This window comes from Schistocerca serialis, chromosome 1, assembly GCF_023864345.2.
Source record: "Schistocerca serialis cubense isolate TAMUIC-IGC-003099 chromosome 1, iqSchSeri2.2, whole genome shotgun sequence".
Lineage (NCBI taxonomy): Eukaryota > Metazoa > Arthropoda > Insecta > Orthoptera > Acrididae > Schistocerca > Schistocerca serialis.
The window spans coordinates 394,932,354-394,951,975 of record NC_064638.1 but is presented as its reverse complement, the minus strand read 5'-3'; the positions used below and the strand labels follow the sequence as shown (position 1 = coordinate 394,951,975).

Below are 19,622 nucleotides of genomic sequence, written 5' to 3'. Positions count from 1 at the left end.
AGTGGATAGTTCCTGTGAAATATTATGGGTGGAGGTTACACTCAACAACCGAGCTAGGTTAATAATTGGCTCCTTTTACCAACCTCCCGACTCAGCAGCATTAGTGGCAGAACAACTGAGAGAAAATTTGGAATACATTTCACATATATTTTCTCAGCATATTATAGTCTTAGGTGGAGATTTCAATTTACCAGATATAGACTGGGACACTCAGATTTTTAGGACGGGTGGTGGGGACAGAGCTTCGAGTGACATTTTACTAAGTGCAGTATCCGAAAATTACCTCGAGCAATTAAACAGAGAACCGACTCGAGAAGATAACATCTTGGACCTACTGATAACAAACAGACCCGAACTTTTCGACTCTGTATGTGCAGAACAGGGAATCAGTGATCATAAGGCCGTTGCAGCATCCCTGAATATGGAAGTTAATAGGAATATAAAAAAAGGGAGGAAGGTTTATCTGTTTAGCAAGAGTAATAGAAGGCAGATTTCAGACTACCTAACAGATCAAAATGAAAATTTCTGTTCCGACACTGACAATGTTGAGTGTTTATGGAAAAAGTTCAAGGCAATTGTAAAATGCGTTTTAGACAGGTACGTGCCGAGTAAAACTGTGAGGGATGGGAAAAACCCACTGTGGTTCAACAACAAAGTTAGGAAACTACTGCGAAAGCAAAGAGACCTTCACTCCAAGTTTAAACACAGCCAAAACCTCTCAGACAAACAGAAGCTAAACAATGTCAAAGTTAGCGTAAGGAGGGCTATGCGTGAAGCGTTCATTGAATTCGAAAGTAAAATTCTATGTACCGACTTGACAGAAAATCCTAGGAAGTTCTGGTCTTACGTTAAATCAGTAAGTGGCTCGAAACAGCATATCCAGACACTCCGGGATGATGATGGCATTGAAACAGAGGATGCCACACGTAAAGCTGAAATACTAAACACCTTTTTCCAAAGCTGTTTCACAGAGGAAGACCGCACTGCAGTTCCTTCTCTAAATCCTCGCACAAATGAAAAAATGGCTGTCATCGAAATAAGTGTCCAAGGAATAGAAAAGCAACTGGAATCACTCAACAGAGGAAAGTCCACTGGACCTGATGGGATACCAATTCGATTCTACACAGAGTACGCGAAAGAACTGGCCCCCTTCTAACAGCCATGTACCGCAAGTCTCTAGAGGAACGGAAGGTTCCAAACGATTGGAAAAGAGCACAGGTAGTCCCAGTCTTCAAGAAGGGTCATCGAGCAGGTGCACAAAACTATAGACCTATATCTCTGACATCGATCTGTCGTAGAATTTTAGAACATGTTTTTTGCTCGAGTATCATGTCGTTTTTGGAAACCCAGAATCTACTCTGTAGGAATCAACATGGATTCCGGAAACAGCCGATCGTGTGAGACCCAACTCGCTTAATTTGTTCATGAGACCCAGAAAATATTAGATACAGGCTCCCAGGTAGATGCTATTTTCCTTGACTGCCAGAAGGCGTTCGATACAGTTCCGCACTGTCACCTTATAAACAAAGTAAGAGCATGTTGTTATCAATGGAGAGACATCTATAGACTGGCGTGCCACAGGGGAGTGTTATGGGACCATTGCTTTTCACAATATATATAAATGACCTAGTAGATAGTGTCGGAAGTTCGATGCGGCTTTTCGCGGATGATGCTGTAGTATACAGAGAAGTTGCAGCATTAGAAAACTGTAGCAAAATGCAGGAAGATCTGCAGCGGATAGGCACTTGGTGCAGGGAGTGGCAACTGACCCTTAACATAGACAAATGTAATGTATTGCGAATACATAGAAAGAAGGATCCTTTATTGTATGATTATACGATAGCGGAACAAACACTGGTAGCAGTTACTTCTGTAAAATATCTGGGAATATGCGTGCGGAACGATTTGAAGTGGAATGATCATATAAAATTAATTGTTGGTAAGGTGGGTACCAGGTTGAGATTCATTGGGAGAGTCCTTAGAAAATGTAGTCCATCAACAAAGGAGGTGGCTTACAAAACACTCGTTCGACCTATACTTGAGTATTGCTCATCAGTGTGGGATCCGTACCAGATCGGGTTGACAGAGGAGATAGAGAAGATCCAAAGAAGAGCGGCGCGTTTCGTCACAGGGTTATTTGGTAACCGTGATAGCGTTACGGAGATGTTTAGCAAACTCAAGTGGCAGACTCTGCAAAAGAGGCGCTCTGCATCGTGGTGTAGCTTGCTCGCCAGGTTTCGAGAGGGTGCGTTTCTGGATGAGGTATCGAATATATTGCTTCCCCCTACTTATACCTCCCGAGGAGATAACGAATGTAAAATTAGAGAGATTAGAGCGCGCACGGAGGCTTTCAGACAGTCGTTCTTCCCGTGAACCATACGCAACTGGAATAGAAAAGGGAGGTAATGACAGTGGCACGTAAAGTGCCCTCCGCCACACACCATTGGGTGGCTTGCGGAGTATAAATGTAGCTGTAGATGTAGATGTAGAACAAACACCTACAATTACCATTTTTAAAAGTCCCAATAGTGGGAAATGAAGCTGGCATGTGAGTGGAAAAACCATCCAGGCATTCACTTGTAGCATGTCTTCCTACAGAGGCTGCAAGCCACAAATGAGAGCAGACCGGGGAGGGAGGGGGGGGGGGGTGAGAGAGAGAGAGAGAGAGAGAGAGAGAGAGAGAGAGATAGATATTCACCAGCCAGTGTTAAAATGTTGTGCCCCTATCAATCATGTTGTTGCAGTGGCAATGACTGTAAGCTAATGAGACGAGAAAGTGACCCTGTGGGTTGGCAAAGGAGTGCTCAAAGATAGTGCTGGACGTAACATTTTCATCTAAGTGCAAATCATTATCAAAGCTGTCAACACTAATAACCGAGCATTACGTTACTCGGTATTCAATATGTGACTCTCAGATATTTTGTGTGAAGTGAATATAATTGAAAGCACATGAGTGCAGTTATCAAAGGAAGTAACCATTTTCGTGATCTCTCTCTTTTGGGAAAAAGCCATCAATAATCTTGTGGAGCAGGAGTTTGTCATCTTCTTCATATACTTCTTGGTAAACCATTGCAACCTCATGGTTTGCCTTGACTAAATAACACCCTCCTGTAATTTCCTCTAATAACTTTATTTAGGTGATGGAAATTGTCTGCTGCTTTCCCTGGTTACCATAAGGCAGTGATGGGTAGGTGACTGCTTAGGAAATTTTTTCATGTGGCTCTAAATATGGTTGGCATGTCATATCATGCCCATTTACTTATTCACAGAACACACACCTTTTGGATGGTTATCTGACTGGAATTGTTTGACGTTTGTTGAAAAACACTGATCCAAAAGCAGTTCTTCTGAACCATGTTTCTACAGTATAAAATGTAACTACTGCAAGGAAATGGTAACTCGGAGGCGTGCCCTTGTGCTTTGCTATCAGCAGTCAACAAAATTCTGAGGATGAAACTGTTTGCAAGTAAGGTGCATCCAGTACATTCTGCCAATTTAAAATCTAAACTAATTGCACTTCGTGTCTACATGAATAAAAGTGACACATGTCTCTGATGGCACTGGGTTCAAGTGAAATAACTGCTTCTACAACCTAAGCTTTTTTATTCCTGGCACAACTGATGAATAACATGTTGAAAAGAGAAGAAATAACACAATAGGTCATCAGCGTGTGAAATTGTCCCCCATTTACGTTAATGGGAAAGCTCTTAAATATAACACCAGTTTCTCTTTTCCTTTCACCTTGGAGGGGGGGGGGGAGGAGGAGAGGGAGAGGGAGGACGAGAGAGAGGGGGGCTATTAACATTACTGGGGTTAAAGGTTTTCAGAAATAACTACAACCACTCGTCTTTTGTGATGGCTCAATTTTTATTTTACAATGACTTGTTTCAAGATGCCTTTATACTGCCTGATGATGAGCCCTAGGTTACTTGAAGCTGATCATAGTAAAATAAAAGTTGAACCCTCACAAAAGGCAAAAGGTTGCAGTTATTTCTGAAAACCTGTATCAATCTGCCGCAGTGTTTGACTGTCATAATGCATAAAAGTCTTGTTGCTATAGTTTTCAGTATTTCTGTTGTTTCGAAGCAAGATGCCTCTTGGTCTCAAATGATGCTAGATATTGTTAGCTTGAACTAAGAATTCTTTTACTACTTGTATGTACTTCCCAGCCATATGCATAGAAATTTATTTGCATGACCTTTGATCCTATATAGAAGTTTTCATTTATCTGTGTACCAATGAAAATGTAGTTAACTTTAATAAAATGTTAATTGACAGGTAAATGTATCAAGAGCACTGAAATTGTCAAGATATGCTTAATAATTCCAAGTATTCGACAATTGAGAAAATTTTGTCTGTAAACTACAGAAAGCATTTTTGTTGAATAGTATTATAGGGGAATGTGTGATAACAACAACAACAACAACAACAACAACAACACACTTAGTTTTTCCGTCTGAATTTTGACACTAAACTTTTTGTGTTACCACGCAGACTATGTGATTGCTATAGTATCCTTGGCGTTTTCTATTTCACCATGAAGTGAGCAGTTGTTTTGAGTTATGTGTATAAATGTACATAAATCTCTTGCAATTTAATATTAAGAACTATTTTCAGGTGTGATTATAACATTTGTCTTCAATAGCCTGCAGAATGCACATTTGTTTGTTTTTATTCTTCAGATAAACTATTTAGGAAGTACCACTTCATACGGTTACTTCTGTCACATGACTTTGTCTTTAATGGTGCATGGGAAGTAAAGGTATGTTGGAATTTTCACTTGACTGCTTCTTGAAAGTTTTGCTGTATATCTTAGAACAAAGAACTTAACACTGCAGAATTTGTTTAGCCTGTTAATTGAGTGCATGCTACTTGTACTGTTGTAGTAGTAGTAGTAGTAGTAGTAGTAGCAGTAGTAGTAGTTTTGATAAGTGGTAACTAAATCTAACAGTAGCTAACATGTAAATGGATGGAACTGTACAATCTGTACATAGTATCACAGATTATTAATAAATTTATTAAGTTATTGGTAACGCGACTGTAGGAGCATTATACGCAATTCTAAGAACATAATTGTCAAAATAACTTTTTATAATCTGAACCTCATATCCATGAATTAGAATTTGTTGGCAGTAATTTTTGTAGATGCTTTTTTTGTAGATGCTTGCTACATTTGGTAGCAGACCAATTTCTGGTTAAGGTAAATAAAGTTCTGTATTGCAGCAACATTTTTGTAAAACTGTCCTGCAGATAGAGTACCTATGTTGGGGGAGGGGGAGGGGAGGAGGGAGAGACTTTGGCCAAGCTTATAGGAGCAAAAATTTATCTGATGTGGATAACTACTTCTAAATGTTTGAGCTTTCAGGACATTGCCCTGACTGAATGTAGATGAGAAATAGGTGCAAACAAAGAAAAAGATGATTGTTAGATATTTAAAGACAGCATTTAATGAACCATATCTTTCACATTCCTGTGTAATGTATTCACTAAAATTATAACGTACTAAATAGAAAAACCATTGCTTTTTAAGCATGCAAAGTAATGAGCTGGCTTTCAAAGGGGATGTGGCACAGTGGACTATTTGCATGTTGCTAACAAAATTATAGTGTAAAGCAATGAGTGTGAATTACCATTTTGTCTATTGACAAGTTCCAAGAAAATCTGCACTAGTATTCAGAAACAAGATATCGATTGAACCAGTGCTACTATACTATAAAATAAATTCATCAGTGCTACAGCGTACTTTAAATTTGATCAATATAGTAAGAAATGTACAATTGAAAGAGGAGTCAGGGAGGAGGGTATTTTGTGTAACCAAGGCTTTTCTCTGCAACACTAGAGAACACTTAAGACAGGAAAACAGAAGGAATGTGTATTAATGGAACTTTCTTGAACCATCCAATAGAGTAAGTGTGGAGGCAGACCTGAAAAGTAGTTGTAATAAGGCTAAAATAATGCGCAGAAACATACAGAAAAGAAAATATTAAAGTTGACCCTGAACCAGTAGAGTTTATTTATTTATGGTTATTGGGAACAAAAGTTGGATGGGCAGAATAAGACAGAGTAAAACTGGCCTGGCGTGCTTTTGGTAAACTAATTAGGGGCCCTGAAGCAAGTTTCTGTTATCACTTACAAGGGAAGTCTACAGTCAGAGTGAAGTAGCAGTTTTGACTTAAGGTTGTGAATGTGGACTTACAATGCAAAGACCATATAAATGTTGAGGGTTGTTTAGTGATCACTGGAGATATGTTTATCAGGAATTTTTAAGAGAACAAAACAAAGAAATTTATCTGGAAACAGTCTGGAATGGAAGATGCAATTATGGCTCTCATGAAAATCAAATGAAAGTGAGTTCGACTTACTGCCCAGTGAACACCTGGTAGGTGGACTGAGGAGATTGTTTGCTGGACTGAAAGAGATAAGACAGAACTGAGATGAACTATTTGTTAAGGTCATTACAAATCATACTGGAGCTACATGAATGCATATAGCTGAAGCCAATAGGGTATGGAGAAGTCTGGAGGAGGCCTTTATCATGCAGTTAATGTAAAATTGTTGCTTCTGCTGACGAGGATGCTGATGATCGTATATCAGTTAATAACAGAATACATCTGTTGTATGGGCTATCATCTACACAACCAGAAGAAAAGGATGTGATAAGTCTATTTTCTTACTGTTCCTATATGATTGTGGCTTTGAAGCAGATGTCATACAGAGAAAAAGTGTTTTTCACAGTTGGATCTAAGATAAGAGTAATTAATCTAAATTTACTTGAGTGAGTTTGGAACAATCAATACAATTGGATTTCTGTACCATTCTTAAAATTGACAAAAATATATGATGTTAAAATGTTTAAATCTTTGAACTGGCATGCTGACATCATCTCTCTCTCTCATATGTGTGACACATGAAGATTGGCTGTTATGAGATGTTCTGCCACTAGTAGATCTTGGGATTTGACACTAATTAATACAATATTGGTATGTCTCACTTTTCTTGAGAAATTGAAAAGAAAGTGTTAAAAACGTACTGATATTCAGTTTTGCTCGCAGATCTGTTAAGTAATTACACAGGGATGCATAGAATTCTTTACCATGTGTTTATAAACAGATTTAGAGAAGATCAATAATTGTAGATTTGAGGTCTCTTTAATCTACATTGTGAATGATTGATGACAACATTGCTGCCACTCATACTATCATATTATTAAAAAAATCTATGATGTTAGAGAAATGCTTGTGCAGAATAAAGATCAATCTGAATGGGAAATAACAGATGAATGTTAAATCAACACACTTGTCAAGTACAAAGTGCAAGTAAGACTGTACTGGGCAGTTTCTTGTTACAGGTTTTTTTTCCCCCTTCAGATAATACGGTGTTTCTGTTGCATTGCGTAATTAACAACTTTTGTTTTTTTCATACTGTTTGTCTGCCTCCTTTGCTTTGGGAAAGTATTTTTGTCAGCTTTAATGTTAATCTAGTGCTAAGACTAACACATGGTCATATTCTGTGATGTATTGTTTCTTTTTTAAGACTACAGAAAGATGTTCATAATTCCGTTAATATACTCATTTGCTTGCCTGATTCCAGGGTTGTGGAATCTCCTTATTTTTCCCTGTGTTACAGAAAATTATGTATAGTGTATTAATATTACAAATTCATCAATGAGCAATGAAACAAATGTAATTTTATGTCAATTTTTCTGATGCATGTTACTGACACTAATCAGGTGATCTGCTTAATAATAAACCTGTACAGTATAGCCTGTAAAGTATGACTAAGTGAAGTATACACCTAGTAATTGTTATAACCTTTAATCACCAATAATTGCGTGGCTATTCAAATACACTCACTTAGAAACAATAGCTGGTCACATGATAACAACTCAGTATCTCTTATTCGACTGTCGTGCCGTGACATGCGGCCGGCGCCGTTCGTAGCTAGGTGGCGCTTCCGCGCTCAGCCGAGTTGCGGAGTGCCTCTATCGCCATTTGCACGTACTGTCGTGGCGGCACTGTTAAATGTCGTGGCACTGTCACAACACTTTTCCTCCCTTGAAAAAAAAAAAACACTCACTTCCTTGGAGACATGGACAGTGCGGAGACATCCATGGCCTCTTGTGAGGCCCCGAGAAGGTCCCGCGGAGAGACACGAGAGTATGGTCGAAAATGTCCAGGACGGAAGCTCGTGCGTGGAACGTGCCTCCTGGACGAGATGATGGTGAAAACTCCGGAGCAGCATCCATAGGTGTCGTGGACCTGGGGGTGTGCTCCAGCGAGATGGGTCCTAGAGAAGGCGGCGTCGCGACTGGGGCCGGTTCCGGCGTACTCGGAAGCGGTAGCGATGCCGGCTGCATCAACACGTACAGTAGATCGGCAGCAGCGACAGGACTGGCTTCTCGGGTTGGTGGGGGCGAAGGAAGGGGCGGTGGCACCGGCGTGGCCACCACTCGTGGTCGCATCTGGTCGTAACGGTGAACAACCATGCCGTCGTCCGTACGTATTTCACAAAGCCGTCGGCCGCGAAGAGCCTTGACCACCCCTGGAATCCATTTAGGGCGAGATCCATACCCTCGTGCCCACACGTTGGCGCCCACCGAGTATTTTCCCGCACTAGGGGACACAGCACAAGGCCTGACAGGGTGAAGCAGGTGCAGTAGAGTGCGCGGTTGGTGGCCATGCAAGAGTTCAGCAGGGCTGCGATCACCCAGAGGCGTGAAGCGATAAGAACTCAGAAATTGCAGCAGAGCGTCATCTGTGGAAAAATCACTAAGGAATTTTTTCATCTGGCCTTTGAAAGTGCGGACAAGGCGCTCGACCTCCCCATTCGATTGCGGATGGAAGGGCGATGCTGTAACATGATGAATCCCTTGTCCAGTACAAAAATCATGGAAGGCCTGCGAAGAGAACTGAGGACCATTGTCCGTGACGATCGTGGATGGAAGACCTTCTAGTGCAAAGATTTTGGACAAAGCCAGCGTTGTCGCTGCAGTGGTGGGCGACGGACATCGAACAACAAACAGAAACTTCGAGAAGGCGTCAATCAACAGTAGCCAATAAGTACCGAGGAAGGGGCCGGCAAAGTCAGCGTGCACCTGTTCCCATGGCGCGCCGGATCACGCGCCGGATCACGCCACGGAGAGGGCATTGTACGAGGTGCAGTCAGTTGTTGAGCACACTGACCACACGCAACAACCATGTGGGCGATGTCCGAATCAATACCCGGCCAATAAACGTGCCTGCGGGCCAGGGACTTAGTCCGAGAAATACCCCAATGGCCTTCATGCAACAGTTTGAGAACATCTTTGCGAAGAGAGGCTGGCACCACGACCCGTGGAGATGCGCCATCCGTGGCCAGAAGAACAACACCATCACGAACAGACAGACGAAGGCGCAAGGCATGGTAGTTGCAAAGGGGATCTGATGCCCGGCCCTTGGTCCTGTGCGACCAACCCCGTTGAACAAAACCGATCACCTGACGCAGGACCGGGTCCCGCGCAGTAGCCGACGCGACCTGCCAACCTGTAAGTGGAAAACCCTCTACTGCACGATGTTCTTCCTCATCAATGTTGAAACAGAGTAGTTCATCACGATCAAAAACCGGGTCGGGGCCCATCGGCAATCACGACAATGCGTCAGCGTTGGCGTGCTGGGCCGTGGGGCGATAGTGAATCTCATAGTGAAAACGAGACAAGTATAAGGCCCAACGTTGCAGGCGGTGGACTACCTTATCCGATGGGCTGAACAGAGAGACCAGCGGCTTGTGGTCGGTGATTAGGTGAAACTTAGAACCATACAAAAAAAACGCTGAACTTTTTTAGAGCATAAATGATAGCGAGCGCCTCCTTTTCGATTTGAGAGTAACGCTGTTGCGCATCGTTGAGGGTCTAGGAAGCATAGGAGATGGGTCGTTCCGACCCATCCTCATACCGATGGGCAAGAACAGGCCCTAGGCCGTACTCTGACACGTCAGTCGCCAGAACCAAGTGCTGACCCGAACGGAATGTGGCAAGACAAGGCGCCGACTGCAAATGAGCCTTCAGGCGGACAAAAGCCTGCTCACACTCGTCGGACCAACAGAAAGGGACGTTTTTGCGTAACAGCTGATGCAGAGGATGAGCTACCGCTGCCGTGGATGGAATGAATTTGTGATAATAAACAATCTTGCCTAGAAACGTCTGAAGTTCTTTGACCGTAGACGGCTGGGGTAGAGCCTTAATGGCCGCAACGTGCTGACGTAGAGGACATATACCCTCACGGGACAAGTGGAAACCAAGATACACAATGAAGGGTTGGAAGAACTGTGACTTGTCCAGATTGCACCTCAACCCAGCTGAATGCAAAACCCGAAACAGTGAACGCAAATTGCGAAGGTGCTCCTCAGTGGAGGCCCCCGTGACAACAATGTCATCCAGATAGTTTATGCAGCCGGGAACGGAAGTCGTGAGCTGTTCCAAAAACCGCTGAAAAATGGCCGGCGCGCTAGCGACGCCAAATGGTAACCGCTGGTACTGATACAACCCACAAGGAGTGTTGATGATGAGAAATTCCTTGGAAGAAGCATCCAACGGCAACTGATGGTACGCCTCCGATAAGTCAAGTTTGGAAAAGAACTGGCCCCCAGCGAGCTTGGTAAATAACTCCTCAGGACGGGGAAGAGGATAAGTGTCAATGAGGCTCTGAGCGTTGACAGTGGCTTTAAAATCACCACACAATCACAGACTCCGTTTGGTTTAGAAACCACCACGATTGGCGATGCCCATTCGCTGGAGGTAACAGGAAGGAGAATCCCGGAAACCATTAACCTGTCTATCTCAGCCTTGACAGGTGCACGCAACGCCACCGGAATAGGGCGTACCCGGAAAAACTTAGGGTGAGCTGTAGGTTTAAGAGTAATGTGGGCTTCAAAATCCTTGGTATGACCCAGACCAGCAGAGAACACAGACGAAAATTCAGAACACAATCCATCCAGCTGTTGATACGGAATATCCTCAGATGTGAGGTGCACATCATCATCAATGGAGAACCCGAACAACTGGAAAGCATCATAACCGAACAGGTTTTCAGTGCCCGCATGATCCACCACATAAAACGTGAGGGGCCTAACAACAGACTTGTAGGCAGTGGAAGCATCAAACTGGCCAATGATAGGAATTTTCTGTTTATTATAAGTTCTCAGATGTCGCGTAACTGGAGACAAGGGAGGGGAGCCCAACTCCAAATATGTACGAGAATTAATGAGAGTTACTGCAGAGCCAGTGTCCACTTGCATGCGAATGTCTTTATCCAGAACACGAACAGTAACAAACAACTTATTTGGCTGAGAAAGCACACAGTTAACATCCATGTCCGATGCCTCGTCCTCGTCGACGGGAACTTTAGGGGACTGACACACAGAAGCAATGTGGCCTTTTTTCCTACATAAATTACACGTGGCCCTGTCATGCTGTACGAAACAATGTGGACACGAAGGAAGTGCGGAACGAACCTGCTTCTGGGGTTGCTGTTTTCGCTGCGAGCGTTGCGGCCCAACGCGATGTTGTTTACGCGAGTGAACCACCGCCACATCTTCGTTCTCCTGTGAAACAGGCAAATTGTCTGTGTCGAAAGTTGACTGTACAGTGCCTACATCACACCACGCGTCTATTTGCGCGCCAGCAGTGTGAGACACTTCAAAGGATTGAGCGATGCTTAGAGCTTCCGACAATGACGGATTTGGCAGTTGTAGGGCACGCTGCCAAACTTCTTTATCACGAGAAAGCCGTAGAATAGCATCCCTAACCATTGAATCAGCATAAGACTCATGATGAGTGTCTGTGACAAACTGACATTTCCTACTCAGACCGTGTAGCTCTGCCGCCCAAGCCTGGTAAGATTGATGGGGCTGTTTATGACACTGGTAGAACGCCACGTGGGCAGCAACGACGTGGGTGTTTTTTTGGTAATAGTTAGACAATAAGTCACACATTTCTTGGAAGGACAGAGAGGCAGGTTCCCGCAGAGGGGCTAACTGAGACAGCAGCTGATAGATCCGTGGGGAAATCCAAGATAGAAATAACGACTTACACATAGGAGCGTCAACAACGCCGAAAGCCAAGAAGTGTTGCCGCAAACGCTTCTCAGAATCCTCCCAGTCTTCAGCAGCCTCGTCGTAAGGAGGGAATGGAGGCAGAGAAGAGGAAGACAGACGATGAGTAAGCAACGTCGACAACGCCTGAATAGCAGCCATCAGCTGTGTTTGTTGTTCAATGAGCGCTTGCATAAGCTGTTCCATGTCTGCCCCGTCACGAACACACAAAACCACAACGCAGTGAAAATATCCGACTTCGTTGCCAAAAAGTGTTATAACCTTTAATCACCAATAATTGCGTGGATATTCAAACACACTCACTTAGAAACAATAGCTGGTCACATGATAACAACTCAGTATCTCTTATTCGACTGCCGTGCCGTGACATGCGGCCGGCGCCGTTCGTAGCTAGGTGGCGCTCCCGCGCTCAGCCGAGTTGCGGAGCACCTCTATCGCCGTTTGTGCGTACTGTCGTGGCGGCACTGTTAAATGTCGTGGCACTGTCACAACAGTAATGAATGGTTGTGTGTGTGTGTGTGTGTGTGTGTGTGTGTGTGTGTGTGTGTGTGTGTACAGTGGGAGAAAAGATATTAGGGTGGTATGCAGAAATGGATTTATAGACAGCAAAAGAAAATACTTTGTTGACACACACACACACACACACACACACACACACACACACACACACACACACACACACTTGTGTAAAATGATATTAAAATTAACTGCTTGTAACTGTTGTTAAAAACCTTCTGCTGTGCAAACTTGCTGTTCTAATTTTTCAGTACAACAAAAATATGTCATTGCTGTTCCAGAGGCTTCCTTCACTTTTTGGTGCTAAAACTTGATCATTATATTCAGCTTGGAGAATTAAAGTTGAATAAATAATGATATGTTGCACATAAGCCGAAAGATAAATATATTGCCCTCATTTTGGTTTCACCTTTGGTCACTATTTCCTTGCTTTCCTTTGGGTTTATTAAAAAAAAATTGAGCAGGCCCAGCATAGTAAAATACAAATTGCTATTTAGAAATGCTGTCTCTACATATTAGTGCCCAGTTGGAAATCACTGAGGGCTGTGGCAACATTGTAAATGGTCAAAATGATGTCAGTCACCCTGCAGACTAGACCTATGCTCATTGTGTGTGAGTGAATGAGTGAGTGAGTTTGTTAGTTACATATTCCACGGATCATATTGCATGACAGATCGTAATGCTGCAGAACGAGTCATTTTACATTCACGTTGCAAATTAACTTCTGTAGATGGTTACATTCTGACTATTTTGAGTTAGTAATTCCTACCCACCATCTTTTACAAATTACAGTAGCAGTAATTCTTCTACATAATAGGAGGAGTTGTCTAGGAGAAAATTTCCCAGTTTTCAAACTTCATGTTGCTGTCAATCAGACATTTTATATCACTGGATAAATGCTCAAAAATTTTTGTTGCAGCATTGTGCACTCCTTTTTGTGCTAAAGATGACCTTAATTTGGAGTAATGAATGCCATTTTTCCTCCTGGTATTGTAATTATGTATGTCATTGTTCCCTTTTGAACCGTAGCAGATTATTTACAACAAACTTCATGAGGGAATAAATATACTATGAAGCAGTAGTCAGAATGCCTAACTCCTTAAACAGGTGTCTACAAGATGATCATAAGTGAACAGCACATATTATCCTTATAGCATATTTTTGCACAATGAACATTGGAATGCTGGTTTGGCTACAACCTGACTACCTGACTAGTGCCCCCCCCCCCCCCCCCCCCCCCCCCACACACACACACACACACACAGAGTAAAACTTTTCACTCTTCAGCTGTGTGATATTATATGATGTTTGCTATGGCTGGCAGATTTTCTGGATTTTGGGTACAGAATCAGAGACTTCGGCATATAAATTGCAAGATGCAGATATACTAACACCTTGCAGGTAAGAGAGCTCACTACACTGGGGAAGTATTGTTGACTATTAAAAAAGTGTGAATATATCAAGATGTTTTGATTTAAATGTCTTTGAAGCTGCCATATGAGTTGAAAAGTTAGTTCCCTTCTTTTACATCCCAAACTCAGCCCAGGACATATTCGCCATTTTTGTGCTATGATAGGAGCGTTTTTAATTCTTGTTCCTAATTTTACCCTACCATAATTTTGACATTATACTGCCATAGCTTGGCAATCGATGTATATTTTTGTTGATTCAGGCGACGTGATCCCGTATAGGTTTTTGTTGTTGTAATTTGAAATATGTTGCTTGAGTTGGGCATTGTTAATCTGGTTCCTGTATGACTACTTATCTGGTATGGTTGAACCTGTCCCATATAGCCTACTGTGTGCTCAGAGCACACAAGCCTCAACACACATCAGAGTCACATGCCCGCAGAAAGTTTCTTATCTTACTTATATGTTGTTTTAATTTTTGATTATTTTGTTTTATGTTTTTTAATATTTTATTGTTTTTTAATTGTTTCTATTTTGTAGGTACACACATTTTATTTATATACACGTGAGACTGTACATGTAAACATCTGAAAAATAACCATATGTACTTACCACAGTGCAAATGAAATATTAAATATCGTGCAAAGTTTATGATAATCATTTACGTAAATAGTTTCTGTTACGTAGATAAACTTAAGACCAGGTTACTTAGATAAACTTACTTATAAGCTTACTAATCACAAGCTCAATGATTCACACAACAATTAATAAACTACTGAAAAGCGTACATTTTGTTATTATCTCCTATCTTAATATTTTTGTCACTTTTTATCTATAGTACGCAATAACAAAAACCAAAATTAAGAGACCACCACTAGATAAATTCAGGTTAATAATTTTGGCACGAAACATTGCACTAACCAATTTAAATTAAGTATGAGTATGATTGGCTGAAATAAGTAGAAGAACTGTGAAAAAATGTATGCATGACAAAATACTATCAGCATTTCAGCCCTGTACAAAAATTGACAAACTTACGCTTGTCTTGTGTGAAAATAAAATTTTCTACAAGGGAACAAAGTAGTTTTTGAAGAAAATGTAGTAAATTTTCTATTGTTAGAATTAAGGTTATCTTTTTTTTTCTTTTTACAATCATTTTCATAGCAATTTTTGGGTTGGTTTAATTTTCTGCGTGGTCATCGATGAAGCTTAAAATGCTCATTCAAACATTATATCGTTTACTACAGGGGTGGGCACAATTCTGGTTTGGTACATGCATTGTTTTACATGTCCAAAGATTTTTTTATGATTTTAAGCCACTGTTGAATGAAATCTTCAACATGTGAGTACAAGCAACAAAATGGTATTTAGTCTGTAATAAACAGTTTCTTAAATTATATTAAGATGCAGCACTTAAAATGGAACACATTTCTGTGAGAGACAGTTTCATGTCCAGGCATGATCTTTTGCACATGAAACCCAAATTATGAAAAAATTGTACAGGTACTTCCTACAGTTACTGTATATAATTTTTTTTTTGCAATCTGTGCCACTTTAAACTGTCTCAGCCCATGTGATTTGCATAAAACTAGATTTTACATGCATTTTATGTGCAACTGTAGACAGCTATATCATGGCAAAGGATAAAACTTTCACAGAACAACAGGATGACCATTAATTACATGTATTTGCCTACCTTCTTAGAAAATTTGAACTGATTCACCCAAGTTCAAAACATATAAGTGGCATGTGTAAAAAGTATAAAAAAAACATGTTTTTCACATAAAATCCAAATGAAGCTAGATTTTTGAAAGCAAGTTTTCAATTTCATTGTGAAAATGCATTTTTTGTTTGTTTGATTCACTTTAAGCTGTTTTTGTGTATTCAGTTCATGTAAGAACGAATTTTACATGTTATCTTTGGCTTGAGTTTCAACCATCATATCTCAACAACGGATGTAGATTATGGGATTTAAAAAATTGTTTTGACTTTATCCATTCATCTTTCTGTGCAAAGTTTGAACTGATTTGCCCAAGTATAGAGTGTGTGCTTCAAAAACCTCCCAGAAAAATGTGTTTGTGCATGTAAAATTCAAACGAAGCAAGTAGACCAAACTCCGACACAGCAGTGGGCCAAATTTGAACCATCAGTCTGATTCCAGTCCAGAGTTATTGAAGGGTGATGGTTTTGGCACATAAAATACGATTGAGGGTGACTGTTTTTGCACATAAAATCTGAATGGTGCCATTACATGAACATTAATTTCAGCCCAATGAAAATCTTTTGCAAAAGGAATTAATTGATTTGCACAAATTGCCAAGGTGCCAGCTCCAGTTTGTTGCTCAGACATTGCTTAACATACTGTAACATAGCTACAGTAAGACAGATATTTGAATGGCTGTACCAATGGCTGCTGGCCTGTGTTAAACCAAAAACCTTTGATCTCATCTTCCTAGCAGCAAGACCTACCCCCCCCCCCCCCCAAACTGCAATTGTGTGTGAGGCCTTTTTCTCATTTCAGCACTTCCTTGGTGTAACTACATTTCTTAACATTAAATCTCTTGCCCCCTCCTCTTCTCCCCCGACATACATAAATCATATGACACGACCTGGTGATGTCATATCCTTGCCATATTGTATGAGTGGGGTCTCTGGGGCCCGCTCCCGATTTTTATCCAAAAATTTCTGTCACTCCGTACTTTCCGTGTTCAAGTTGGTGCCTCCCATAGTACCCCCCCCCCCCCCCCCCCCCCCCCCCCCCCGCAGTATTCAGGAAAATGGCATTCCGCAGGGTTCCGTATTGAGTGTGTCTCTATTTTTAGTGGATATTAACGGTCTATTAGCAGCTGTAGGGCTGTTGGTCTCACCTTCCCTGCATTTCGTACTGCTCCACCAGTACTGGTGTTGCTGAGCGGCACCTGTAGGGAGCCATTTACAAGGCGCAGTCATGGGCTCTAGCCCACGGCTTCCAGTTTTCAGCCGTGAAGTCGTGTGTCATGCATTTATGTCAGCGTCACACCGTTCATCCAGAACCAGAACTTTACCTTAATGACGATCCACTCACTGTAGTGGAGACATATCGATTGTTAGGACTGGTTTTTGATGCCCAATTGACTTGGCTACCTTACCTTAGTCAGCTTAAAGCAGAAGTGCTATCAGCACCTCAATGCCCTCCACTGCCTGAGCAACACCATCTTGGTCAATCCTGCCTTGACTATCTGAGTCCGGTTTATCATTCGGCGGTGCCCTCAATGTTGCATTTACTCAACCCAGGGCACCACTGTGGCGTTCACCTAGCGACAGGAGCTTTTAGAATGAGTCCAGTGACCAGTGCCCTGGTGGAGGCCAGAGTCCCTCCATTGAAGGTTAGACATGCACAACTGCTTGCCAGTTACGTTGCACTCATTCGTAGTTCTCCTGCGCATCCACATTACCGTCTCCTTTTCCCAATCACGGTGCTTCATCTCCCGCATTGGCGGCCCAGGTCAGGGCTTAAGATTGCAGTTCACACCTGGCCCCTTCTGTCTGAACTGGAGTCCTTCCTGTTACCTCCTCTCCTCGAGGTCCATTCACATACACCTAGACCGCAGATCCTTCTGGACCTTTTGCATGGCCCTAAGGACTCTGTTAACCCTGCGGCTCTCCGCTATCACTTCCTCTCAATTCTCGATATCTATCGTGGCCATGAATTGGTTTACTCTAGCGGCTCGCTGGCTGATGGTCATGTAGGCTTTGCTTATGTTTGTGGAGGCCATATTGAACAGCACTCCTTGCCAATGGCTGCAGTGTTTTCACTGCAGAGCTGGCGGCCATATCTCGTGATCTTGAGCACATCCACTCATGCCCTGACGAGTCATTTTTCCTGTGTACTGACTCCTTGAGCTATTGACCAGTGCTACCCTCGTCATCCTTTGGTAGCGTCCATTCAGGAGTCCATCTACGCCCTGGAATGGTGTTTGTGTGGACCCCAGGACACATCAGAATCCCAGGCAATGAACTAGCCGACAGGCTGGCCAAACAGGCTAAGCGGAATTCGCTTCTGGAGGTAGGTATTTTCGAAACTGACCTGCTTTCTGATTTATGCTGCAGGTTTTTATGGCTTTGAGAGATGGAATGGCATAACAGTAGGCACAACAAACTGTGTGTCATTAAGGAGCATATGAATATGTGGAAGTCTTCCATGCGGTCCTCTCACAGGGAATCTGTTGTCCTCTGCTGGCTCTGCATTGGCCATATGTGGCTAACGCGTGGTTACCTCCTCCATCGTGAGGACCCACCTCAGTGTCGCTGTGACTCACAAAGGACGGTCCTCATCTCTTGCTGGACTGCCTACTTTTAACTTTCCTAACACCTTACCTTCGGTGTTGGGTGACAGTGCCTCAACAACAGCTCTAGTTTTACATTTTATTCGTGAGGGTAGGTTTTATCCTTTGATCTAAGTTTTAGCACATGTCCTTTCTCCCTCGGCGTCCTCCACCCAAGTGCAGAGTGGCTGGCTTCTCCTTTTTATTCTCATGGTCAGCCAGCCACGCTAATCTGCTCTCTTCCATTGATCTCTTCTACATGTTTCTTGCACCTCTCTGTGGTTATCTTGTCTGATTTTGTCCATTATAGAGTTTGTGGTCCTTCTGTCATTCTTGTGGTTTTCTCCTTTCTTCGAGCTCTGTCTGTGTTTAGTATGTCTCGATTATTTTACTACCACTATAGTGGAATTATTTTAATCGGGACCGATGACCTAGCAGTTTGGCCCCTCCCCCCTATTTTAAACCAACCAACCCTCTACCCTCTCCCCCACTTCCCCCCTCTACCTTCCCCACTCCCCTCCCCTCCAACTCCCCCACTCCCCTCCCCACCAACTCCCCCACTCCCCTCCCCTACACCTCCCCCTCCCCCACTCCCATACCCCCACCCTCTCCCTCCCCCACTCCCATTCCCCGACCTCTCCCTCCCCCACTCCCATCCCCCGACCTCTCCCTCCCCCACTCCCATCCCCTGACCTCTCCCTCCCCCACTCCCATCCCCTGACCTCTCCCTCCCCCACTCCCATCCCCCGACCTCTCCCTCACCCACTCCCATCCCCCGACCTCTCCCTCACCCACTCCCATCCCCCGACCTCTCCCTCCCCCACTCCCATCCCCCCGACCGCTCCCTCCCCCTCCCCATCCCCAGACCTCTCCCTCCCCCTCCCCATCCCCAGACCTCTCCCTCCCCCACTCCCATCCCCCCGACCGCTCCCTCCCCCACTCCCATCCCCCCGACCTCTCCCTCCCCCACTCCCATCCCCCCGACCACTCCCTCCCCCACTCCCATCGCCCCGACCTCTCCATCCCCCACTCCCAACCCTCCGACCTCTCCCTCCCCAACTCCCGACCTCTCCCTCCCCCACTCCCGACCTCTCCCTCCCCCACTCCCGACCTCTCCCTCCCCCACTCCCGACCTCTCCCTCCCCCACTCCCGACCTCTCCCTCCCCCACTCCCGACATCTCCCTCCCCCACTCCCGACCTCTCCCTCCCCCACTCCCGACCTCTCCCTCCCCCACTCCCGACCTCTCCCTCCCCCACTCCCGACCTCTCCCTCCCCCCTCCCGACCTCTCCCTCCCCCACTCCCG

General features: G+C 43.5%; 1 protein-coding gene across 2 annotated transcripts in view; it reads left to right on the top strand.

The window, feature by feature from the left end:
* The window catches only part of LOC126471444 (dihydroxyacetone phosphate acyltransferase), a 128,809-nt gene that overhangs the window by 43,323 nt on the left and 65,864 nt on the right, over positions 1-19,622 (top strand). For both annotated transcript variants that reach the window (XM_050099636.1, XM_050099627.1), the window contains exon 10: positions 4,683-4,762. In XM_050099636.1, coding sequence (XP_049955593.1) covers positions 4,683-4,762 — 80 coding nt within the window. The remainder of the gene's footprint in view (positions 1-4,682; positions 4,763-19,622) is intronic.